General features: G+C 43.0%; 6 protein-coding genes across 14 annotated transcripts; 4 read left to right on the top strand and 2 right to left on the bottom strand.

Annotated features, from left to right (window-relative positions):
* The first annotated feature begins 164 nt into the window (after positions 1 to 164).
* LOC103969782 (peptide deformylase 1A, chloroplastic) lies at positions 165 to 3430 on the top strand. The gene is made up of 5 exons (XM_009383461.3): positions 165 to 654; positions 1705 to 1794; positions 1881 to 1948; positions 2595 to 3002; positions 3182 to 3430. Exons 1-4 carry the CDS (start codon positions 211 to 213, stop codon positions 2833 to 2835), a joined length of 843 nt encoding a protein of 280 aa, XP_009381736.1. The 5' UTR covers positions 165 to 210; the 3' UTR covers positions 2836 to 3002; positions 3182 to 3430.
* A 1172-nt stretch (positions 3431 to 4602) lies between these two features.
* LOC135598285 (uncharacterized) lies at positions 4603 to 7322 on the top strand. Of its 7 annotated transcripts, none has more exons than XM_065091830.1 (3): positions 4603 to 5042; positions 5186 to 5565; positions 5953 to 7322. In XM_065091830.1, exon 3 carries the CDS (start codon positions 6042 to 6044, stop codon positions 6966 to 6968), a length of 927 nt encoding a protein of 308 aa, XP_064947902.1. In that variant the 5' UTR covers positions 4603 to 5042; positions 5186 to 5565; positions 5953 to 6041; the 3' UTR covers positions 6969 to 7322. The 7 variants fall into 7 exon arrangements, with proteins under 7 accessions (XP_064947902.1, XP_064947904.1, XP_064947903.1 ...); XM_065091832.1 differs by having other exon boundaries at positions 5186 to 5289; XM_065091831.1 differs by having other exon boundaries at positions 5192 to 5565.
* A 3418-nt stretch (positions 7323 to 10740) lies between these two features.
* On the bottom strand, positions 10741 to 13894 carry LOC135598286 (GTP-binding nuclear protein Ran1B-like). Its single transcript, XM_065091835.1, has 8 exons — positions 13806 to 13894; positions 13647 to 13716; positions 13028 to 13084; positions 12825 to 12942; positions 11713 to 11802; positions 11447 to 11626; positions 11291 to 11368; positions 10741 to 10989 (listed from the first exon to the last, which is right to left on the bottom strand). Exons 1-8 carry the CDS (start codon positions 13806 to 13808, stop codon positions 10920 to 10922), a joined length of 666 nt encoding a protein of 221 aa, XP_064947907.1. The 5' UTR covers positions 13809 to 13894; the 3' UTR covers positions 10741 to 10919.
* Positions 13895 to 15705: 1811 nt separating this feature from the next.
* LOC135598288 (indole-3-pyruvate monooxygenase YUCCA1-like) lies at positions 15706 to 17652 on the top strand. Its single transcript, XM_065091837.1, has 4 exons — positions 15706 to 16553; positions 16631 to 16879; positions 17012 to 17134; positions 17319 to 17652. Exons 1-4 carry the CDS (start codon positions 15915 to 15917, stop codon positions 17508 to 17510), a joined length of 1203 nt encoding a protein of 400 aa, XP_064947909.1. The 5' UTR covers positions 15706 to 15914; the 3' UTR covers positions 17511 to 17652.
* A 736-nt stretch (positions 17653 to 18388) lies between these two features.
* Positions 18389 to 19924, top strand: LOC135598287 (probable 2-oxoglutarate-dependent dioxygenase AOP1). The gene is made up of 3 exons (XM_065091836.1): positions 18389 to 18932; positions 19016 to 19364; positions 19512 to 19924. The coding sequence occupies exons 1-3, from the start codon at positions 18427 to 18429 to the stop codon at positions 19785 to 19787; spliced, it is 1131 nt and encodes a 376-aa protein (XP_064947908.1). The 5' UTR covers positions 18389 to 18426; the 3' UTR covers positions 19788 to 19924.
* Positions 19925 to 20055: 131 nt separating this feature from the next.
* Positions 20056 to 22950, bottom strand: LOC103970251 (uncharacterized). 3 transcript variants are annotated; one of them, XR_001979373.2, is made up of 4 exons: positions 22330 to 22950; positions 21610 to 21836; positions 20963 to 21156; positions 20056 to 20392 (listed from the first exon to the last, which is right to left on the bottom strand). XR_001979373.2 is itself a non-coding variant. In XM_009384157.3 (3 exons), the coding sequence occupies exons 1-3, from the start codon at positions 22551 to 22553 to the stop codon at positions 20385 to 20387; spliced, it is 459 nt and encodes a 152-aa protein (XP_009382432.2). In that variant the 5' UTR covers positions 22554 to 22950; the 3' UTR covers positions 20056 to 20384. The 3 variants fall into 3 exon arrangements, 2 of the variants coding, with proteins under 2 accessions (XP_009382432.2, XP_064947910.1); XM_009384157.3 differs by lacking the exon at positions 20963 to 21156; XM_065091838.1 differs by lacking the exon at positions 20963 to 21156 and having other exon boundaries at positions 20056 to 20406.
* Positions 22951 to 23191: the final 241 nt, after the last annotated feature.

Raw genomic sequence — 23191 nt, forward strand, 5'->3', positions numbered from 1 at the left:
TAGAAGATTAATCTATAATTAGTAGAGAGTACGCGTCCTGCCTATTTTGCCCTCTAATAGAGTAAAATGAGGCTTTTTCAGGCCAAGCCCATATCGGGCCCATCAATAATCAAACCATCATGCGATATGCACGTGATGCAGGGTGGAAGATGAGTGCGATGGACACCCCCACGCGTTACGCACCGCATCATCGCGGACTCCCTCCTCCGGATGAAGGCGACGACGGTGTTGACGATGACGACAACGGTTACCGTCCACCGCTTGTCCAACCTCCTCCCCTCCCTTCCCTTTCCCTCCAACGCCACCGGAGCCCTCTGCTTGCGCCCGAACTCGCTCCGCTTCTCGTCCACTCCCACGCCCTACCATCCGAGACGGAGCCGGCGATCCCCTCTCTTGGGCCTCCAGAAGCGCACATTGACGAGGGTGTCCGCCGGCGGTTGGTTCTCGGGCTTCGGAGCGAAGAAGAGCAAGGGCACCGCTCTGCCGGAGATCGTGAAGGCCGGTGACCCCGTCCTCCATGAACCCGCCGATGAGGTGCCGCCCCGGGAGATTGGGTCGGAGAAGATCCAGAATATCATAGATGACATGGTCTCCGCCATGAGAAAGGCTCCTGGCGTTGGCCTCGCTGCTCCTCAGATCGGTGTCCCCTTGAAGGTCGCACCTTTATTCCTTACACACACCCTCTTTTCATGCTCTTTCTTCTGCTATATTAGCCAATGTGAGCCTGTGGGGACTAGAGTAGATAATTCATCCTGTTGTGTTCTTTAATACCTTCTGGAGTTGGATAAGTAGCTTCAAGCCTCGGTGAATGGGGTGTCATCAAGAAGTGGCAGCAACTCTATGCTCTGTGAATCGAAGTAAATAACGGCCCTATCTGAAGAAAATAGACATGATTTAGCATTATCTGTCAGCAGTGTCTTCTCTATTATCTTTTTCTTATTGCATTTTCTCAGAACTAAAATTGGAATCCGGCTAGAATAACTTGTCTGCCCGTGCCTCTGCCATGAGCTTTTAGAGAAATGAAAACTTCAGGACTTGCTACCTGGACCGTCTATTAGTATGAATTGACTTGTCATTTTCCTGAATTCTTGAGGTTACACACCCTTCAATGAGATGTGGCTCTGGAATGAAGCTAGATGCCAAGTTCCAAAACCTGTTTCTCAGAACCGTGGTAGTTCATAGTTGTTCTTTTTGCATGCCTAGCCTGAAATATTATTCTAGTTGATAAATGCTTCATGATGTTTAAATTGCCTGAATTAATAGGATACTCCAACATCATCTAGGATCACATGCAATAATGCATGTCCAAGAACTTGATGAATGTGCTGGTTCATTCTTTCAAGATAAAACAGAAGATGTTGATTACCAATAAGTTTTTTTGTTTAACATGATAATGTGTCAGTGAGTTGTCTTGTCATTCCTTAGTGGAAAACAATTGAGGGGCAACTGGGAACTGGTCTCTTTATCAATATATTCATTTCTAAATATTGATGTTTGTAGCATAGTTTGCTTTTAAAGACTCTAAAAAGCAAGACCAAGGTCTTTGAATTGAATCTGGCCTTCACTATAATATAACTCAACCTTGCAAAATCTTATTCATCATTATGTAGATGTTAGGGTGGGAAGAAATTCTGACCATGTATTGCCCTGCTACAACTATTAGGTGTTGGCATTATGAACTGATGCACCCATTTTAATTGGCAGATTATTGTTCTGGAGGATACAAAAGAGTACATTAGTTATGCTCCTAAGAATGAAATTGAAGCCCAAGACCGCCGTCCTTTTGATCTTCTGGTAACTCAAATTGTTGGGTATATATTCATTCTTGGTTCCTATGATTTCATTCATGGACCTGTCATTCATCAGTTCTCATTATACAGGTTATTGTGAACCCAAAGCTTAAGAAGAAGAGCAACAAAACTGCCTTCTTTTTTGAAGGATGCTTGAGGTAAATTATTTAACATTTTAGTTACTAATTCAGTTGTTTAGAGTTCCTCTCGACACAGATCAAAGTGTTGTTTTGGTTGTGTTTTATATTTTAATGCACAGAAGGCCTTCTGATCCTCAGCACATCTTTTTATACTCTTTTTGAAATTTAATATGTTACTTTTGCATTTATCTCTTCCTTGTTAACTAGTGTTATATATATATGTGTGTGTGTGTGTGTGTGTGATATATATACATACATACATATATATATATACATACATACATACATATATATATACACACACACACACACATATATATATACATATATGTTGTAAGTTCTTATTACCAATGGTGGATCTCTGACAACCAGTTGATCAATAACGTTTTTTTTTTCTTTTTGTATACCATTTGACCTTTTTGTGTCCTAGGATTAACATGCTCTGCAGCTAACTAATATGTAACTTTGTTTTCTTCTTGTTTTTTAATGTGGAATCTACATTTAGCCATATATTAGTTTCTTAAGGTGCTTCTTATCTTTTTGATTGTATACGCTGGAGAATTGGATGCTTGAGTTCAACAATTTCATACTTCTCTTTTTTATCACTTTCCATAAACTGCTTCATTGCATGGATCGGACTATCTTGCTTTCCCTCTTCTTCCAGTGTTGATGGATTCAGAGCGGTGGTTGAGCGCTACCTCGAGGTTGAAGTCACAGGTCTGGATCGCAATGGGCATCCTATCAAGATAGATGCTATTGGCTGGCAGGCTCGCATATTACAACATGAGTGCGATCACTTAGATGGCACACTTTATGTTGACAAGATGGTCCCAAGGACATTCAGGACAGTCGAAAACTTGGGTTTGCCTTTGGCTATGGGTTGCCCACCTTTAAGTGTTCGCTAGTCCGAATTTTGGATGTCAAAATATCATGTTTCTTGAGACCAAGCAGATCTTCTGGACTATGCAAACGTAGCGCTTGATGTTAGTCATATCTGGAAACTGTATCTTGTCACTCACTGTAAAAGAGATCTCCAAGACGAAAGTGCGTTGCCCTTGAAGATTCTTTTAAGGTATTCCTTTTTAATCAGCATGATCAGCTTTACTAGTTCCTGTGTGCATCTTGATGCCTTCGTTGTTACATTTTCCCTTTTTTTACATAATTAAGTATGGATTTGTCCTCTTCTTTTCCCTATTATTTTGCAACAAAATTATCTAAAATCACAATCTGCTGACAGTCTTCAATTGGCAGGAAACTCTTGTGTCTGCTGTTGTTTGGAACTCAAATTTCAGATTCTTCCTCAGTGCCACTTAACAGGAATTCTCCCATCTTTGTTGCCACATTTGGTTTCTTTGACTTATTTTTGGTCAAGTTGTGATCAATGAACCTGTGAACTTCCAGAGGTAGGCCTAGTAGTTTTGGTAGTTGTCGTCTAATTTTTTTCTTCAGCTCTTGTTGTACATTTGAATTAACTTAGTTTAAGCAACCTTTATTCAGAAATTCTCATGTCCTCATTTCTTAGTAGTAGTGAGAGAGTAGGAACAAATAATTTTCCACTGTATCTTTTCTTGTTGCCTTTTGCCAGGGTGATAATGCATTCAGGTATATTTCAAAAAGAGCAAGTGTTAAACTCATCATATTGGAACTATGTGATTGCAATACTTAAATCATCTCTGTTTTATTATTCTTATAATAAGCTGAGAATTGCATGCATATATGCTTAGGATGATATGGTGGAATGTGCATGAAAGTTAGAATAAATGGTGATCTGATTTCAGGAAAAACTGTAGTGTAATTTTGGGTAAATATGAAGATTGAAGTACATTCTGGTCTCCATGAAATTCTTATTTATGGATCCCATGACTTTTATACTTTTTTATTATTAAATAATGCATATAAAAAGAGTGGAAATAAGCCACTTTCGGTATATTTTGACATCTTAAATTGAATGCAAATTTTGTGCTTTATGTTTATCATGGAGATATAGGTTAAGTTTGGAAACATATTTGTATTTTTAATATGTAGTCGGAGAAAGAGGACTATTTCCACAAGTAGAATGCTTTGAATTTTTGGAAAACAATAGATGAAAAATATGTATTGACGTAAGCAAAATTATATTTCAAAATTCATTAAATATTTTATTATAATTTTATTCAAATAATATATACATAATTTAAATTAATAAATAAAATAAATAAATGCATGTAATCTCATAAAAAATTATTTGATCAAAATATATTATAAATAAAAAATAATTATATAAATAAATATAAAAATAATTTTTTAAAATAAATAAATAAATTTTTATCTTATGGAAAATGTAAATCATATTGATATCTCATTAAATTATTTTAGTAATCTTATATTTTTATATAAAACCATAGGATACTTTTAGAATTCAAAAAATCATATTAATATCTTGTAATTATTGAAATGCTAATCCTATCCACATTTTTAATATAGCATTCAAGTCAAATATAATTTAAAATATATTAAACATCAATTCACACCCGAAATATGTATTGGGCTCAAACGCACCCATAAGACATACTAATATAGGGAAAGAATAGTTGACATCCCATCCCAATGTCATGTTTTTATTTATCGATGTTAATAAATAATAATTATTTGATCTCAATACCATCTTCATTTTGTGCAATAAATTGGATTTCTCGTATTCCCCTCCAAATAAAATAATATTAACTAAGAAAATGTACGCGTCACGCGACCCCTCTGCTCGCCGTTTTGAAATTTGAACTTGAAATCCCTTCCGGAGAACATGCAACGCCCTATCTGCTTTGCTATTGGATCCATCTGCGGGCCCCATGTGACTCAGCCCGACTGCAACCGCATCACGAGGCGGGTAGGCGAGTGGGTAATCTTGGACTTTCAAGCAAATGTTAGGTTCGCGACGTGCACAAATATATACGCACAATTCTTTTGCTGTCTCTCTACGGGAATTTAGGGTTCCTTTTTCTCTCTCGCTCTTTCAAGCCGTCTCCGCCAAAGCCAAATCCAAGAAGAGAAGCCTCGCATTCCAATTACATATACTTCAGTCGGATGATGCATTGGCGCAGTCCGCAGTTCGCGTCTTCCTCTCTGCCCTCCGCCGGTAAAAGCCCTCTATCAAGAAATCACTTCCGATCTCTCTGTCTTCTGATCTGCCGCAATAACCCCCCTTCTACGCCTCTTCTTTTCTTGGAAAGCGATCGTCTTTTGCTTCTTTTGATGTTGTTTCATCCTTTGGAATGGAAGAAGCAGCGGCGGCCGCAGCAGCCTCTGTCGAGGTTAGCTCGAAATCTCGGAGTGCTTGGTTTCTTGATGTGGATGACGATGGGTAGTGGCCGCCCGATGAGTGAGTGAGTTGTCTTTTGCCTTCTTGTTCTTGCGATCCCTTTTGTGGAATCGGGTAGCTTCGTGGAGACTTGCTGGTTTTGACCACCTACCCAATTATGTGGCGTCCGCCTTCGTTTGGAGAACACTTTCCTTCCTTTTTCTTTTCCTGCGTGCAAGAAGCCGTAATGAACCGTCCAGGATATGGATGTGTATTGCCTGTATCCAAGATGTTGATCATGTACTTGCAGATGGACCGATCGGACACATCTTGCAGTTGCTCGCATTGTGTTGGGGGGCGGGTAAGCATAGTCATGAGTAGCACCGACTTGTAGATCTTGTGATGCAGCCGGATTGGCATCCTGGCTAATTGATGAAAGGGTCCTGTTGCACTACGGTTCTTTTGCATGTTCTCGCGGGTGCTTCGTTGATCTTATTTTGGACTGAAATTTTAGCGTCCGAATCTAGAATTGTGCTATTTATCTTCCACAAGTAGCATTTAGACACCAGTTTCTGGATCTTTGTGGTCTCGTCGTGTGGATGTATTTCCTTGTATCTCTTTTTTTACCCATTAGAGCTCTCTGCACCGGCAAAAGATGATCAGATGCAAATGATTTTTTTTATAGAAGTTTGAGCTGGAAGTTTATCTCATTTGTTCACTGATCTCAATCTTTTGCACCCTTGTTTAGTTACAGTGCCGTGAATTGTTTTGGAACTTCAGTCCTCATCATACAAAGCAGGAAGATTTTGGTGGTTCTGCTCTATCCTACCAGTTAAAATGCCCAAGGAAAGGAGGTCACGGTCTCTGTCATTTGAACGGCGATCCCGTGCATCACCTTTTCCATCTACTTCTTCCTCACGTATCCAAACTGATTCTGTGGAGTCGGCCAAGGACATTAAAGAATGGGAGGAGGTTCGTTGCCCTGTGTGCATGGAGCACCCCCACAATGCTGTTCTCCTTCTATGCTCCTCACATGACAATGGTTGCCGTCCGTTCATGTGTGACACTAGCTATCGTCACTCTAATTGTCTGGATCAGTACCGCAAGGCCTTCTCTGGATCTAAGTCACTCCAGGATAATGGTGATGCACAACAGCCAGCTAAGCTTTCATGCCCTCTTTGTCGAGGGCTAGTCACTAGTTGGACAGTCATAGAGCCAGCTCGCAAATATATGAATGCTAAGACTCGTAGCTGCTCTATGGAGTCATGTGCATTTAGTGGTGTTTATGGTGAGCTAAGGAAGCATGCAAGGAAAGAGCATCCATCTGTGCGGCCATCAGAGGCAGATCCTGATCGACAGCAAGACTGGAGAAGGATGGAGCGACAGCGGGACCTTGGAGACCTGCTCAGCATGTTTCGTTCATCAGTTACCAGAGAGGAAGATGGGTTCTACATTAATGAGGATGACGAAGAGGCTAATGGCAGCGTCTTCATATTTCCCTCGGTCACTATGCTTTTGGTAGTGCATGTGCGTCAAGCTGGAGGTAGCGATACTGCTCGTTCATCTCTGCCACAGTCTTCTAGACCAAGAACCTCTCTGCAGGATTCATCAAGGGGTCAAAGGGGAAGTAGAGTGATACTATGGGGAGAGACCTTGAGCAATTCAACATCTGTTGGGAGAACGAGCCATAGCAATGGAGCTATTGGCGATGGTGGATCTGATGAGACAGATGCAGCTTCTCAACAGAACCAAGAAAGGCAGTGACGGCAGTTCCGGATGTTGGATGATGATGGTGTATCTTGATTCTAGTTTTCCTTTTCACGTTTGAAGCGCAGCTAGTTTCTGTGCACTTGTCATTGGACTATGGTCAAGATGATAGATGATTGTGATGCATTGTGATGTTAATTCTTTGTGTAGCCTTTGAATCTCTGAACTGGCTGCTGCATGCGCACAGCTCATGGTTAATCACTGCTGCTTTTACCGCAGCAAGCAACATTCACAGATATTGTAAAGTTGTTCATATAATCCGTTGTTCTGGAAGTGCTGAGCCAAATAATGATGATTTCCTGCCTGATCTGGACTCAAGTATTAAAGTAAAGAAGTAAAAGAGATTGGTCATGTTAATGGGTCATGAGGAAATTTGGATGAATTCTGGTGCTTCAGGATCAAAATCTGACAATTTTTTTGCCATAAATCCTGGCTTTTCTTTCTGTTACTGCAAGAACTTGTCTGTGCATCATGTGCAGATGACAAGCATGGCTGTTAATCATGGCAGAAGCAGCAACATGGTCATGGAGCTGGCAACTAATTCAGGCACCTTCTGAACTTATATTCTTTAATTTCTAGCTGTGGACTATAACTTCAAATATTTGCCAATTATATGATTGCTTATTTACTATCCTTGGTTAATTCATGTTATGTGTTGTTCCATTCTCATCATCCTGAACATTACTTTTTACGAGAAATTTTCCAAGGAAAAAACATCCTGGATGCTCTAGTGCCTAATCCAGTTTTGCATTATAATGTTGTAACTTTTGTCTATGACCATGGAATGCAAGTATATGAAAACCATAGTGAAGAGCAAATGAATTCTGGCTGGATTTATGGACAAGAACTGGGAAGACAGTGTAGGATGCAGCATATCTATCAAGCTATTAGACCACTCAAGCAATAGTATCAGAATGACATACTCCCGAATACATTTGTATACATACAAATTCTACATATTTAATGCACTAATTGGATATACTTTCTGCGAGACCCATCAAGCTGCAGCCTTGCTGTGAGCCACTTGCAGACAGTATCCATTTCTTCTGGTATTGTGCAGTGTTCGAGTCTGAAAAATTCCAGTTGCTTCGTTGTGTAAGGCAGGAAAATTGAAGAAATCTATTATTTTTCTTTTCTTTTCAGGAATCTAGTTTTCAGAAGTCAGAAATATGAGATCGATGGAACAACAACAACAGCATCAGAGACATACTCATTGTAAAAGGTCTTGAACGTGAGATTTCTGAACCCAAACACTCTTAGAACCTCTCCAGAATTTTCCCGTGTTTATACGGAACCACTCCATCACCTGAAACAAACTCATGGTAAATTGTGTGCATCCAAATCAGGATTCTGAGCTCCTGTTGGTATGGCAAAACGAATCAAACAGTAACGTTCACATCTTTTGGCTTATCAATTCTTCTCTACATTTATTGCAAGATAACTTCATATCGAAGGTATCTAATCATGTTCTTCTGTGACAGAGAAGGTACCTCTTCCATGACACAATGGAAGTGGCAAGGAGGCAGCTCACCTTGCAGCATCATGTGAGCTTTCCACCTTAGCGTTCAAGCTCCTGGGTGAGTGGAACATGCATATTTTCTTGCATTTTTTATTCACATGCCGAGAATTCGATAGATGTGATATTTTCATCGATCAAACATTGGACAGATGAGATGATTTTAAGATAGAACAGACCTTGAGCATGGAAGCCAGCCACTGAGGCCAATAACTGCACTGAAGTTTATGGGGTATAGAGTCTATAGACTGCCATTTTCGTATTTTCCATGTGTGAAGAAAGTGGCAGGGTACAATGCAGTTGCAGCACCCATATGAGTTTACTATTGAAGTTTTTGAGTGACAATTGAAGTAACCAAACAAAGATTAAGCATCATGTCCAGCATTCTATCATATGAGTTTACTATCTGTTCACAAATGTGTGTGTTTAAATTCTCATTGGCAATAGAGTTAAAGGTTTTTTTGGTGTTTAAAGCTCTCAAAGTTGAATGGACAGAGAAATTAGTACTGGAAATCAATACAAGTATATGACCCATACAACAACAAGAAGATACCATCAGCTGGCTCAGCTGACAAAAGATTTGCAGTGTGTGCTGCTGAAAGCATCCATTCCATCAACATCACAGGGCCATCATCTGAAAGGTCTCCAACATCAAACCCTATGAGAAACAATATAGACAAGGATATAGATACACAAGGTTCAGCCAAGATGGAGAGAGAGAGAATCCATGTTATATTATCTGTATGTTCTTTATGACTAAGACAGATGGTTACATGCTGTGCAGGGAAATCCACCAATAATATCCACTTGACCTGCAATAGCACAAATGGATGCCTATCCAACAGCCAAATGATTAATAAACAAGTTATGATCAACTCTGCTTTCCATAGGACAGATTAGGAAATAAGAGATAAAAGATACTAAAAGATGAAATCAGTATGACCCCTGAATTAATTGAGAGCCAAGTATGTATTGATGATTCAAGAGTTGAAGGTGTGCATTGATGATTGAACTAAAAGTTGAGTGGAAGATATAAAATATATATATATATATATTTGATCTACTGACGAGAGGAATAATCAGAACATTTGACGGCCATTGGGGGGGGGTAAGGGATTACTTAATTTATGTCATTAGGTATAAAGAACTGTATATATAAGCTTTGATGAAAATTTAAATTTTAAATTTAAACATTAATATAAAAAAAATTAAATTAATTTTTTTATTAAAAAAAAAGATTTTAATTTAAAATCGAAATTGGAACCGTCTAGAACAGAAAGCCAGGCAAATCCATCACAAACGAACAAGAAATCAAAAGTGGTAGGGAAATCCACTTCTAAAAACAATATTCGAGGAAAAGTATACGTACAAGTCAAACTCACTCAGGAATCTGTTCTTCCTCTTTCTCACCCTTTTACTGATTTTAGATCTACGATGATGATATGCTTAAAAGTAAGATATGGGAGAACAAAAGAGAATTCTTTCTTCCAAAGATAACTGAAAAACTAATAATTCAAAATATAAAAAACTTGATATGATTTTAAAAATAAGAATCCCACATCAATTTTTCTTCCTTCCCCTTTGTAGAAGATCTCTTGTACAATGAATCAAATAAGTCACAATCTATTAAAAGTCAAATACAAATTATAATACATATTAAATGCATTATATTTTGATAATTTTAAATTTTTATAATTATATCAAGATATGAATCTGTTTCCTAACATTTAATAGAATTAAACTTGAAATTTATTATCTTGAAACTAACTTGGAAACATTCAATGCTCACCGAGCATTCCACCTCTGCTCTTGATGGTGCTACTTCATTCTTGGTCTCCTCCTTTTGATGCAACACCTCCCTTGACTCTGATGTATGATAGGGTTGATCGCATCATTCTCCAAAAGATCAAAAACAAGTTCCTTAGAAATGTTTCTACTAGCATAGTTCTTTTAAATCATCAGAGGAGAAAGGGTCAGTGGAAGAGTTAGCATCATAAATTCAAAACTTACTAGCAAAAACCAAAACAAAAAGATTAAGGCCACATCTTTACTCTTCACACCTCCATGAAAGGAGGTTATGGTAAGAACTAAGATGAGAATAATTCAACTCAAATTAATATTGCAATTTGCAACCATGGCACTGAGAGGAGCTCGAACCTGACACCGAACACTGTGTCTACGTTTCTTCTTGACAGAGAAATAAACGAAGAATTAGAATCAGAACATGATTAAATAACAACTTTTGATCACACATGAAAGGAAAGAGTCTTGAATCAATTAATCAAACTAGTCTTCATGACTTTTCAAACGGTAAACGTGGAAAGTTCAACTCCATGGCTGGTGAAAAAACTAAAATAGTTCGAAGACGGGGCCTCGAGAGATAAACTACACAGACTGAGACCTTACTGCATATAGACATGAACCAAGAAACTCTAATCAAACACATCATCATCGTCATCAGGAAGGGGTTGGGCAGCAGCCGCAGCCAGCTCAGCTTCATGCCTGAAAATTGTAGGTACACATGATCGACCGTTATCAACATCAGAATACAACAAACTGAGAACCACATAAAGCTTCTTAGCATGCATGATACGATGATATGAAGAACAATTACCGACACTGGAAATGAGATATATATACCCTACTAAAACTGATAATTAGAAAAGAAAGGTACAACAGGTATTCATCGTATTGTTGTCAAGAAGGTGCTTTTGATGTCGCAAATTCTGACCAAATAGCATTGGAAACCATGGGGAGGGAACTGAATTTCAAACTATCGAACAGAAAGTTAAGCTGCGCTTACTGTTGCTGCGCAGCCAGATCAATCTGGACTTCTGGAGGCGCAAGAGCAGGTGATTCAACAAAGTGAAGATTCGGGTCCCTACCAACAAAAATGGCATTAAGTTCACCACATACACATAATGCAGCTTACAACAAAATAATACTCATTTCTCATTACCCTGCGAGTTTTCTAGCAAGATAAAGGAAGGGCTTCTCAAAGTTATAATTGCTCTTCGCAGAAATCTCATAGTATTGAAGGTTCTTCTTCCTGTGGAATGTAACTTGCTTTGCTTTGACCTGCCTGTTCTTCACATCGACCTTGTTACCACAGAGGACAATAGGAATGCTCTCACACACCCTGGTTTCAGAACAAATATGATAATTAGACAATTAGAAATATGAGGACAACTTTTGCACATTCAGTTCCAAGCATAGTCAAACCACCTGCAGAGATCTCGGTGCCATGTTGGAACATTTTTGTACGTTAACCTGGCAGTGACATCGAACATGATAATGGCACATTGACCATGGATGCTGTGTATACGAGTCAGGAAGAATCAAGTTAAAAACAAAACATATCTTGACACAAACATTTACAGCAATAAGTCATCAATGTTACCCATCACATCACATCACAGACAACAGAAGACAAGAAAAATTGTGTACCTCCGGCACCACAGAAAGCTAAAGGAATAATTAAAAACAAGGATATCGAATTTACATAATCCAACAAATTTAAGTATTTGATTTATTTCCGTTTACACTCAAAAACTTCAGGCATGCAAAAAAAGAAAGGTCTATTTCAATTGGACAAATTTATGAATGTACTATTTTTTTTTAGTAACAGAATAAATAGCCCCTACAAAATTAAAGTAATCGATTTCATATGACCATTTGATTACCAAAGGTAGCATTTAAAAATTGCAAAATTTAATAAGCCTTCTGTCATTGCAAAGATGCTACTCTTATTCCTTTAGCTTTCTTTATCGACCTAGATGCAGAGTAGCAGTGTACTTATATGCCAAATGGTTCTTGATTGCCTTATCCAATTCCTAGTACCTTTTAACTTTAACTTCAAAGTTTTGCATTAGTGAATTATTTCTGCCATCTCAGATGGCATCATATTGGTGCTCCCTCTTTCATTCAGTTACAGTGAGTTGAGCCGATTTCAAAACCAATCTCTGTATTGTTGGTATAGCTGTATGGTTGAGGTCGAAACTGGAAAAGTCCCAGATTAAGCTTGGGTTTCAGGTAGTTGATTATTAAATTTTGTACTCATCTCAAACCCATCTTTCAGTCACACCCATTTTTCTACTCAAATCTATCCCACATCCAATAAAGAGTAACCTAACCCAATTTAAGCGCATTGTGTACCTCAAAACCCTGACCCACTGCCATCCCCGAATATGCATCACATAATTGGCATAATTACATGTAAGAAATTAAGCTTCTAATCAAACAAGTTTTGGTCAGTCAACAAACCTGAATTGCATATATGGTATTAAAATAAACTCATTATATCTAATGCTAAGAGAATCCAGTCAATTAAGACTTACTAGTATCCATCCCTAAGACCGCCAAATTTCTCTTGGCCAGCTGTATCCCAGCAATAAAATCTGATCTTCCCACAGTTTGTGAAGAAATCCAACGGATGGACCTCAACGCCAATTGTAGCTGAAAATAAGAATGCAAGATACTGTATATAAATACTCGACCAAAAAAAAAAAAAAATCTGCCCAGAAACTGTTGTAACACTTACGCTCATACTTCTTCTCAAATTCACCAGTAAGATGCCTCTTCACAAATGTGGTTTTTCCTGAACCATAGCATAGGGGAAGCAGATGATTACATCATAAAGAATGCATCAAATAATTCATTTTCCTTCTGAACAAGAAAAAAAAAAACTTTTTGAAGGCGACTACAAAAAAATTCATCAGTTACTAAAGAAGCGAAGACTATAAACGATAAACAAGCCTTTTTAGTGTCATTACATATCAAGCAATCAATTTGGCGTTCGATCCATATCTATTATTGATAGTGGCGGAAAAGGAAACATCACACAATTCCAGTGACACAGGAAACAAAAGCACTACCAAGTGTTATGTAACAGTAGACTGAAACAAGAGGTTCAGAGGGCTAAAGGCAAGATTTTTGGAACCGATATCAAACATAATAAAGAAACTTGATTTGTTTGGAATTTCATGTGGTAATTCAAGCAAACAGAAAAACCAAATCAAGGCCAATACAAATGTTCCGACATATATGCCGCAGAAAAACACTGACCAAAGCGACAACAACAACATCCGAAGATGAACAAAAGAATCAAAGGATTAAAGATCGACAGACAAACGAAGAAGACAAATAGGAAGAGATCTCACCGGTCCCTCCATCACCTACGAGAACCAGCTTAAAGCTAGGGTAATCGACGGTCTGCTGATTCGGCAACGCCTGCAGAACCAGAAATCAAAAACCCCAGATAAGCAACAGAGCTCCGGAGGAAGAAGGAGAACAAAGCGGGATCAAACCGTAAGCCCTACCATGAGATCGCTCGCGAAGAGGGACCGAAGGGAAGCCCGATCGAAATGAGGAACAGCGCAAGAGGGCGCGGTAGTATATATTTCATCAGCACGGCAAACCCTAAGCTGGAAGTTTCCCTTTTTGCCTCTCTTCCCCCCTCCGCTTCGTTTGAACGCGACATTCTCAGCCGTTGGATCCTTTGATCATGACGCTCCTAACTTACGATATCCAACCCAAGCCACCGGTTCTACTAAGCTGAGGCCGGACCAACATGGACCGACCTAATTTGGGCCGGCCCACTTCAATCTACAATGTTACAGGCTTTTCTTGTCTGCCATGTCACAAATTGCACAGCCTGCATCACATCAACCCCTCTCTCTCTCTCTCTCATATTAAAGACGACAGATAAGAGCGAAAACCACACGCTACGTGCGATATCCCATCCCGTCATCACCATGACGTGCATGCACGTCGTATCCTCACGCCTCAATTCGACCATCAGATCGATTGATTGATACATTGATATACAGTACACAGTACAATACACCGGATCACGTCACAGCAAGTCATCCCCGGCGTCACCACCGCTGTCCCGGGTGGCGACGTCTCGTCCCCTCCGTTCGTCCACCATCGGCGTTTCATGTTTTCTTTGCCATTTCTGGAAGCTATCCCGGCCCCTACCCTCGTCTCCAAATCTTTCTTGAAAGCAATCCACCAGATCTCTCTATCTCTCTCTCTCTCTCTCTCGTATCTTCCGGGCTGGTCAAGGCAGTGATCATCACATCATCATCTCGGCTCATAGGGCTACAGTGACGCAGGCGAGTCCTCCGTGCACCCATGTGTAGGGGTGGACTTAAGGGCGTTAGAGAGAGAGAGAGAGAAGAGAGACGTGTCCATTTAGGGAAATCCCATGGGGGAGAGAGAGAGAGAGGAGACAAGACCGTCGTCGTCATCATGCATCACCAGTCCCCTTGCGTGGTGTGAAGGTGTTCCGGATGCGTGGGTGTTCGAGATGAACTGTTAGTTGCATGGCCTTCAGCTTCAACTTAGCACTGGTATGGCGAGGACGACGGGACTACGGAATGAGACGGTGTGCGCTACCGATTGGTGAGCATTTGGGCCTCGGGCCCTGCACACATTGCCTCGTCAGCCACAAATGCAAACCGATCACAGGAACTTCTCGAGGCCATGGCTGCCGACCACTGCAAGTCCTCACTCTGTGCTCGGTCACTCACCCCGGACACACGGGTGAGCTACAGTGCGTCTCTGAAGTAGCACGCGCGTCGAGTTAGGCGAGTACAAAAAGCTCATCTTCGCTCCCTGCAAGAGTTGGCACTGAAACCATGTCGCCATGAGCAACGATGAAGCTGTGAAGTCGATCATCGAACATTTGCTTGACGACGTGAAGAATCCTGACAAGAGTAAGAGAGGAAAAAGGAGGAAACCAATGATAGGACATGCCGTCTGCAGAAGAGTTTGGCGTGGGATTCTATTCGACTGTGTAGGTGACAAGAAATTCCAGGTCAAATCTTGCTCAAAGCTACGTTCGCTTTCCAAGTGCGAGAACGCAGTGGTGGTTTGCTGTCATCAGAAACAATCTTCTTCTCCATAAATGAATCATTCAGTGTCCTGTTTTGATGCATGTATGTGATGCAAAGAGAGAGACAGGAGCAGTAGTAGTAATCCAAGTTTCTGATACGACAACGAGGGATATATATCAGTGTGGGAGATTTGCTGAGCCACCACTTAAATGTTGCTGGGAAGAAGAGTCTCTGTTCTTCTTTCCATATCTCTGCCTTCTTTGACATCCGCTGTATCGTTTGCCTCGGTCCTCACGCTTCTACATTTCACGCTCGCAGTTCCTTTCTCTGCCCTGCAAGCAAAACCCTCCATTAAACCCCACCTAAAACAGTCCAAGTTCCGAAACATCACTCGCCCCTTTCGTCCCTTCCGAAACCCTATAAAGGCCCCTTACCTTCTCCTCCGGTAAAAAAGAGGTAATGATATCTACCCGGGAGAAGAGGTCCCTTTCCACAGTCGCATAACAACAAGGCGGCTTTTGACAGCCATCGCGCAGCAAGGAAGGGAGAGAACAGAGCAGGGCAGGGCAGAGCAGAGAGCGAGCACACATGGGTTCCGCAAGGGAAGCTGAAGGCGAGATAAGCCCTGCTACCTGGACGCCGGGCCCCATCATTGTGGGCGCTGGCCCCTCGGGCCTTGCCGCCGCGGCTTGCCTCGCCGACGTCGGCATCCCCTCTACCGTCCTCGAGAAGTCGAGCTGCGTCGCCTCGCTCTGGCAGCACCGCACCTATGACCGCCTGCGCCTCCACCTCCCCAAGCAGTTCTGCGAGCTCCCGCTGATGGGCTTCCCTGAGGGATTCCCCAAGTACCCGTCGAAGCAGCAGTTCGTATCCTACATGGAGTCCTACGCCGCCGCATTCGGCGTCCGGCCGCGGTTCCGGACCGAGGTCCTGGCTGCGGAGTTCGACGGGGCGATCGGGGCTTGGAGAGTCCGGACTCGCGATGGGGGCGAGCTTGTGAGCCGTTGGCTGGTGGTGGCGACGGGAGAGAACGCAGAGCCGGTGATCCCGGAGTTCCCGGGGATGGAGCGGTTCGGCGGGCGCGTTGTCCATACGTGCGCCTACAAGTGCGGGGCGGACTTCAAGGGGGAGAAGGTGTTGGTGGTAGGGTGCGGGAATTCCGGCATGGAGGTCAGTTTGGACCTCTGCCGCCATGGCGCAAGGCCTTACATGGTGGTCAGGAACACCGTGAGCTTTCTCTCTGCTCTCTTCCCCACTTCATTAGCTTCCACTATTTGCATGGCTCTGATCCTGCTGGTGTTTAGGTGCGTGTGTTGCCGCGTGAGATGCTGGGGCTGTCGACGTTTGGAGTGTCCATGGCGCTCTTGAGATGGCTGCCGCTGAGGCTGGTGGACCAGTTCCTGTGCGCCATGGCCCATCTCCTGCTCGGCGACACTGACAGGCTCGGCCTCCGAAGGCCCAAGACGGGCCCCATCGAGCTCAAGAACCTCACGGGCAAGACCCCGGTCCTCGACGTGGGCGCCCTCGCCCAAATCAAATCAGGCAACATTAAGGTGCATGGCTTCTCCGTCGAACAACTCGTGTGCATTGCCTCCATTAGATTTCTCACCAAGCAAGCGTAGGATCGAACTCCTCCTCCATCGTTGCTAAAACTTGTGCCTCCCCTTTCTTTCGCGGGGACGAAGGTAATGCAGGGGCTGAAGGAGATGACAACGGGAGGAGCCAAGTTCGTGGACGGGACAGAGATGCAGTTCGACTCGATCATTATGGCGACGGGTTACAAGAGCAACGTACCTTCGTGGCTCAAGGTATCACAACGTGTTTGGTTGGTCTTCCTGCTCACGAGGTGAGGCCTCCTGAGTGGGTCAAGCGACTGGAGGCATCACTTTGTTGTGCCAGAGGTGCAGAGGTGGGCCAAAACCGGGGCAGGTCTACTCTGCACCATCATGCACGTACGTAACACTGATATTTTCGTTGTCCCAACAATGGCAGGGTGATTGTGGCCTGTTCACGAAGGAGGGCATGGCCAAAGACCCATTCCCCGGCGGATGGAAAGGGGAGAAGGGGCTCTACTGCGTGGGCTTCACCCGGCGAGGCCTCCTCGGGGCCTCCCATGACGCTCTCAACATCGCCCGCGACGTCCTTCTCCGGTGGAAGGAACCCCGTCATATGGCCATGCGGTGAAGGAAACAAGAAGAGAAGACCTCCTCCCATCCTTCTTCCTGTGTACTTCTTTTCACCCCATCGTGCAGTGCGGTGCAGAACTGGAGAACATGTATATTTTGGATACAGAAATGGAGAACGAGAACCTTTAGTGTTTCCTTTCCGTAGCATGAAATCATTAGGAGATCTCCAAACGAGGTATATGTTCTGGTGGTCAAACCTTTTACTTAGAACAGCTTGCAGTGAAGGGATGTAAGACCTCTGACGCTTGGGCATCTGCTGTGCCATGCATGCGCTATTCATCACCGCATGCCGGAGAAGAAGGCAGACTGTGTCAGAGGGAATAAATGGCTGGCTCCATGGAAATCTTATGATGCTCTCTGTTGCATGAGTCGTCGTCGCCTACGAAACCTCTCACGCTTTGTGTGCTGCCACAAAGCTGCTGCTTTATACTCAGTTGCATCAATATACTCTTATCTGAGCGTATGAACCAGACAATGATGGGTGGCTACGTCTGCATGGCTTCAGCATCCGTAGGACAAGAGGAGCATTCCCTCTAAGAGAAGTCATGCACGAAGAAGAAGCCCACTCGAGTTGGAGAGCATCACTTTCACCAGGGGATCGTTCTTTGGTCAGTGCCAGGCTCCGTTTCATGCACGCTTACCCTGCACAAGAGAGCAAGCAACGTCACTGCTGATGCTAATGGCGTACGATCCTGAGGACTTGCAGCAGACTGAAAGCAACTCGTTACATAGAAAATTAATCTATATGCTCATTAAACTAATGTATGATCACCATCATATAAATTAGGTGCCCACACGATCCTCACTGATGTTGACACGCGACGAAGATGATAACGTTGGTTGTATTGTGCTTTGTATCTCGTGCTGCGTCGGGAGCGGTTCCACGTGGGTTATCCTTGTCCTTTGCACTGTTGATGCAACAGGCTTTGAAATCGTTGCTGGGTCTCGTGACTCCGGCCATCGATTTTGACCGAGAACGGTGTCTGTGCTTTCGGGTGGGTTGGGCAGAGAAGAGAGAGAGACGGATGGCGGCGGCGGTAGCAGCAGCAGCAGCTCAAGAACGAGGTCTCCCGAAGATCGACTTCACCGGCGTCGGCCAGGCCGACACCGGATCGCCTAGCTGGGAGGCTGTGCGGGAGCAGGTGATGCAAGCGCTTGGGTCCTACGGCTGCTTTGAGGCGGTGTACGACCGGGTTACTCCCCAGCTCCGTGGCTCGATCTTGGAGATGGCCGCCGAGGAACTGTTCCCGCTGCCTCTCGAGGCCAAGATCAAGAACACGTCCGACAAGCCCTTCGGCGGTTACCTCGGCCAGATCTCGGGCTTCGACTATGAGAGCCTCGCCATCACGGACGCGCCCCTTCCTCACGGCGCCCCAAGGTTCTGCGGCCTCCTGTGGCCCGACGGGAACCCCGATTTCTGGTAATCACCGTCTTCCTATTTCTCCGATCCATCGCGCAGTGCGAACTGCGAAATTGATGGGCACGCATATGATCTGCTTGTAGCGAGAAGGCGTATACGTTCTCCAAGAAACTGGGAGAACTGGAGGAGATGGTGAGGAGGATGGTGTTGGAGAGCCTGGGGGTGACCGAGTACCACGAGGAGCAGTCGGCGTCCATCTGGTACCTGCTTCGTTTCTCCAAGTACGGCGCGGTCGGTGACGGCGAACAGGAGGAGGAGGGAGAGAGGAAGAAGGCGGGGTATATGGCGCACCGGGACGTCAACACGCTGGGGATCGTGTGCCAGCTGAACGGGGTGGATGGGCTGGAGGTGGACAGCGGAGACGGGCAGTGGATCCCCGCCAAGCCCAGCTCCCCCACCTCCTACTTCGTCATCGCCGGCGATACCTTTCGGGTACTGTAAAAAAAATCTGGATCTATTGTTGTCGTATTCAACTACGTCATCCTTGTCCCCATCAGTAGACTAAATGCAAGACACGTTCGCCTGCTGACGAAGCCCACTCATATCGGTAAACTTATTCTCTCCTGCTCTTCCAAGCAGGCATGGAGCAATGGCAGGGTGACCGCCCCTCTGCATCGCGTCAACGTGGGTGGCGAGGACACGAGATACTCTGTCATACTTTTCTCAGTTCCCAAGGACGAGGCGGTGATCCAAGCCCCGGCGGAGCTGGTGGACGAACGCCGCCCCACCCTTTTCCGTCCTTTCGCCTTCGGCGAGTTCTTGCGGTTCTGCGCTACAGAGGAGGGCATGAAGGCCGAGTGCAAGCTGAGTGCTTATTGCGGTCGGGCGGCCGCAGCGGAGGCGGCGGAAGCATGATCGCTACGTGCTGGGGATGGGAATGGTGTGCTGGTCCGCAGCTCGTCGTCCTTAGAATCATAGAGCTTCCTCCTTAAATCATCAGCACGCATGAAAATAACATCAAGGAGTCAATAAAGCTTGTTTGATTACTCGCATGAACTTATTCCCTTAGTGTAACAAAATGAGGTCAAACGAGCTGCAATTTAGTGGTCATTTCTTTCTCAACCCATTATATAATCATCGACAGATAAAGCCAGAGAACATAAAGCCATGAAACTGATCAACATGAAGACAATACAAATCACAGTTTAATCATAATTGTATGAGTAAATTTTCAACCTGTAGAGCCATAATTCTTGTTATACGTTTGTACATGACAAGAAATGAAATTTTAAACCTAGAAACTGAACATGTAAAACCATGAACAAAAGCAAGAATTTTGTAGTTGCCAGTATCATGTCTCTGCTCCTCCACAGATTGACACCAAGGATCTACAACAAAAGAATCATTGCTGCAGTCATCAGCATCCATTCACGTGATCTACTTTTCATCAACTTGACAATTCCTCAAATTTCTTAAGGACATGGAGGAGATCGCGATATTATGTTTAACTTCTCAAACATCTGTGGAGAATAAACTTCACAAAAGTTAACTAATAAATAGTACAAAAAATAAGAAGAAAGAAATCAGAGCATACAAGTCATTTAAAGTTTTTGATTCTTGATATCCTACAATAACATACAATTCACAAGGGTAAATATAAAAATCTCCCTAAAAGGCAGAGCTTAGTTTAGCATCAGTTTGTGTTGAAGGCCTAGACATACATCCTGAGTTGCAATGAGATCCCATGGCTTTTATATTTTGATGGTAAATTAGGTCAATCATTTGTAAAGACAAAACTATCAAGTGGTAATTCTTAAAAGAACAACATCGATGGTGGATGTAGCGCCCACTAGTGACTGGCAAAATACCCATGGATGAAGAAAAGTATAATTGCAGAAAGTTCCCTAAACTAAGCTGGATGGTCATAGAAACAATACAAGGGAGCAGCTAAATCAGATGCTATAGAACAACCAAAGGAATTCTTAAAGTAAGCTTACTCATTGGACATATTATAGGTTGTTCTTGAATTAGAAAAACAACAAGATTATGACAGAATATGACAGAAGATGAAAATTCATGATATTGAGTACCATGTCCGATAATTGTTTTTGGTCATAATTACATGCTGCTCTTGTGTGGTCTTCATGGACTGAATTGGCTGCTGACCTGGTTTTGTTGTTTCGTACCACTAACTTTTATTGGTATCCTTCACTCTAGGTATAAATTAAGAGCAGGATCCTCTCAAACTATCATATGCTTCCATTGTGATGATGGTCCGCATGGTCTGGAAAAAAAAAACTACATTAAAATTTTAATAAGTGACTGCCTGATCTGAATCAGGTGATAATTAGTGAGGCTCAAATTTGCAGATTAAACTCTGCCTTCCAGAGAGTGGTTGAGGCATTGGAGGCATCTAGGCACCATATTATTTTTTTCTGAAAATTATATGATGCTATATCTTTCCTTAATTCTCAACATACAGAAAAACAAATGGTCATGTTGCTCCTCAAGCTACAAACGCCGACCCCTCTAGACCCTCATTTGTGGAAGCCATCCTTGTATATCCATCAACACTGTAGTTAATGAATTTAGAAGAAAAGGTATCTGATGCAAGAAGAATGCATATTTGTAGCATGAAACCAACCATGGCGTTACTTGAATATTATCATAAGTGTGCATGCATCACATAAGAATAAGGATATAGATGACAAATAGTAACAAGCAAAAGATCGCTTACCTGAACGAAGTCTTGCAATAGGAATTTCTTGCAACTCACGCCTGATGCACAACCGTTTGCCGAGGAATGACATCAATGCCAAACCAGTGATGTTAACAACCCACCAGGTAATGGAAGATGGCCAACCCCCATATATGATGCATATAAAGAGATGGATGATGTAGAGAGTAGCTGAAAAATCCAAGCACTTTTTAGCTCTTTCTATCAAGTGAAACAAATAACCTGCCCTGCTCAAGCAAAAAAGGAAGCTCACTAAGATAACATTCTGTTGAAGTAATTCATAGGAATAAACATTGTTCCTTTTAGCATTATTAAATGGCCGTAATATTGAGTTAATTTCCATAGTCAAAAACCTGAAGAGCTCAAGAGCAGAGCACTGCAAGTAGTGAAATTTCTATACATCAAGCAGCACATGAAAATTCATCAAACTAATGAATGCGATGTGCCTAAATTTCAAATATATAATTGATGCAAAGATTAGGAGAAGATTATCAATAAGAAAGGAGAAGTTTCATATCCCAAAGATGCAAAACTGGTACGAAGAATTCAAAGCAAACAACAGCAAGGGGGAAAGGAGATTAGGAAGTAACTCCCTGGAGGCAATTGAAAACAAAAGCAGAGCAAATTAGTGAGCACAAACAAGAAAGCTGAGATTTGGATAACCCAATAAAAAAGATGAGCAAATCAGTGACCATCACTAAGAAAGCCGAGATTTTTTACCCGGCGAGGGAGCTGAGAAGGAACGAGGCGATGGCGCACCATCCGGTGATCGTGGAAGTCACAAGCGTCGAGAAATCGAACAAGTACACGAGGCTCATTCGGGGCACTCGAGCGCTAACGAGAACGGCCATGAACAATCCGAGGGTCAGATAGTAGAGACACAGGAGGCAGACGATCTGCGACACGATAAGCCACGGATCCCACAACACCGCCCCATAGAACATGACGACTCCGTCTCCGCTCGAATCAAAACCCTATCGCCTTCCTTCTCACAACTCCCTGATTCGAAGCAGGCGGAACCAGATCCACCGGGAACTTCCACTTCTCCTCTTGCAGAACCGAATCAAGAACAGCCGAAAATTTCGCTTCGCTATTCCCCCAAATCAACTCCCAAATATGGGTACCAGAGAAAAATCCAAATGAAACAAATGCAGAGGAACACTGCCAAGATCGCGACTTCGAACCTCAACCGCACAATCCACCATGAATTGATGAGACAGAGATCCAGAAGGGCAACCAACCAAGACAACCTCCAGCGATCTCGTCGACGATGCTTCGGCCAAGCAAGAGAGGATCGGCGTCTCGAATCGCGACGAGACCTGCGAAATGACGGAGAGAGAGAGGACGCGATTCCTTTACGCGGCCACCGACTTCCCTGTTGATTCAAGAAAGAAAGCGGGGCCCGCGAGGTACGGCTAGACGACTGGTAAGTACGTGGGTTTCGCATGACCAGCGTAAATGAATCTCCATGAGATGGACGATCCTGATATTAATTTTTAATTTTATTCAAAATATCACTTTTACGCATGTTTATTATATATATAATATTTGATATTACGAATTAAAACATAGCACACATATC

This window comes from Musa acuminata, chromosome BXJ2-1 (assembly GCF_036884655.1).
Source record: "Musa acuminata AAA Group cultivar baxijiao chromosome BXJ2-1, Cavendish_Baxijiao_AAA, whole genome shotgun sequence".
Classification (NCBI taxonomy): Eukaryota; Viridiplantae; Streptophyta; class Magnoliopsida; order Zingiberales; family Musaceae; genus Musa; species Musa acuminata.

Bases quoted from the DNA above. Each gene is read 5' to 3' on its own strand.
- LOC103969782 (XM_009383461.3), top strand. From the start codon at position 211: ATGAAGGCGACGACGGTGTTGACGATGACGACAACGGTTACCGTCCAC. The intron at 655-1,704 runs GTCGCACCTTTA...TTTAATTGGCAG, and splicing joins AGATCGGTGTCCCCTTGAAG to ATTATTGTTCTGGAGGATAC. The intron at 1,949-2,594 runs GTAAATTATTTA...CTCTTCTTCCAG, and splicing joins TTTTTTGAAGGATGCTTGAG to TGTTGATGGATTCAGAGCGG.
- LOC135598285 (XM_065091830.1), top strand. From the start codon at position 6,042: ATGCCCAAGGAAAGGAGGTCACGGTCTCTGTCATTTGAACGGCGATCC.
- LOC135598286 (XM_065091835.1), bottom strand. The intron at 13,085-13,646 runs GTGAGATCTCTT...GCTATGGTTCAG, and splicing joins CGTAGGTGATGGAGGGACCG to GAAAAACCACATTTGTGAAG. The intron at 11,627-11,712 runs GTGGTTTGACTA...TTCTGAAACCAG, and splicing joins TGGCACCGAGATCTCTGCAG to GGTGTGTGAGAGCATTCCTA.
- LOC135598288 (XM_065091837.1), top strand. From the start codon at position 15,915: ATGGGTTCCGCAAGGGAAGCTGAAGGCGAGATAAGCCCTGCTACCTGG. The intron at 16,554-16,630 runs GTGAGCTTTCTC...GCTGGTGTTTAG, and splicing joins ACATGGTGGTCAGGAACACC to GTGCGTGTGTTGCCGCGTGA. The intron at 17,135-17,318 runs GTATCACAACGT...CAACAATGGCAG, and splicing joins ACGTACCTTCGTGGCTCAAG to GGTGATTGTGGCCTGTTCAC.
- LOC135598287 (XM_065091836.1), top strand. From the start codon at position 18,427: ATGCAACAGGCTTTGAAATCGTTGCTGGGTCTCGTGACTCCGGCCATC. The intron at 18,933-19,015 runs GTAATCACCGTC...ATCTGCTTGTAG, and splicing joins GACGGGAACCCCGATTTCTG to CGAGAAGGCGTATACGTTCT. The intron at 19,365-19,511 runs GTACTGTAAAAA...TCTTCCAAGCAG, and splicing joins TCGCCGGCGATACCTTTCGG to GCATGGAGCAATGGCAGGGT.
- LOC103970251 (XM_065091838.1), bottom strand. From the start codon at position 22,553: ATGTTCTATGGGGCGGTGTTGTGGGATCCGTGGCTTATCGTGTCGCAG. The intron at 21,837-22,329 runs GTAAAAAATCTC...TTGCTTGAGCAG, and splicing joins CTTCTCAGCTCCCTCGCCGG to GGCAGGTTATTTGTTTCACT. The intron at 20,407-21,609 runs GTAAGCGATCTT...ACTTTTGTGAAG, and splicing joins TATTGCAAGACTTCGTTCAG to TTTATTCTCCACAGATGTTT.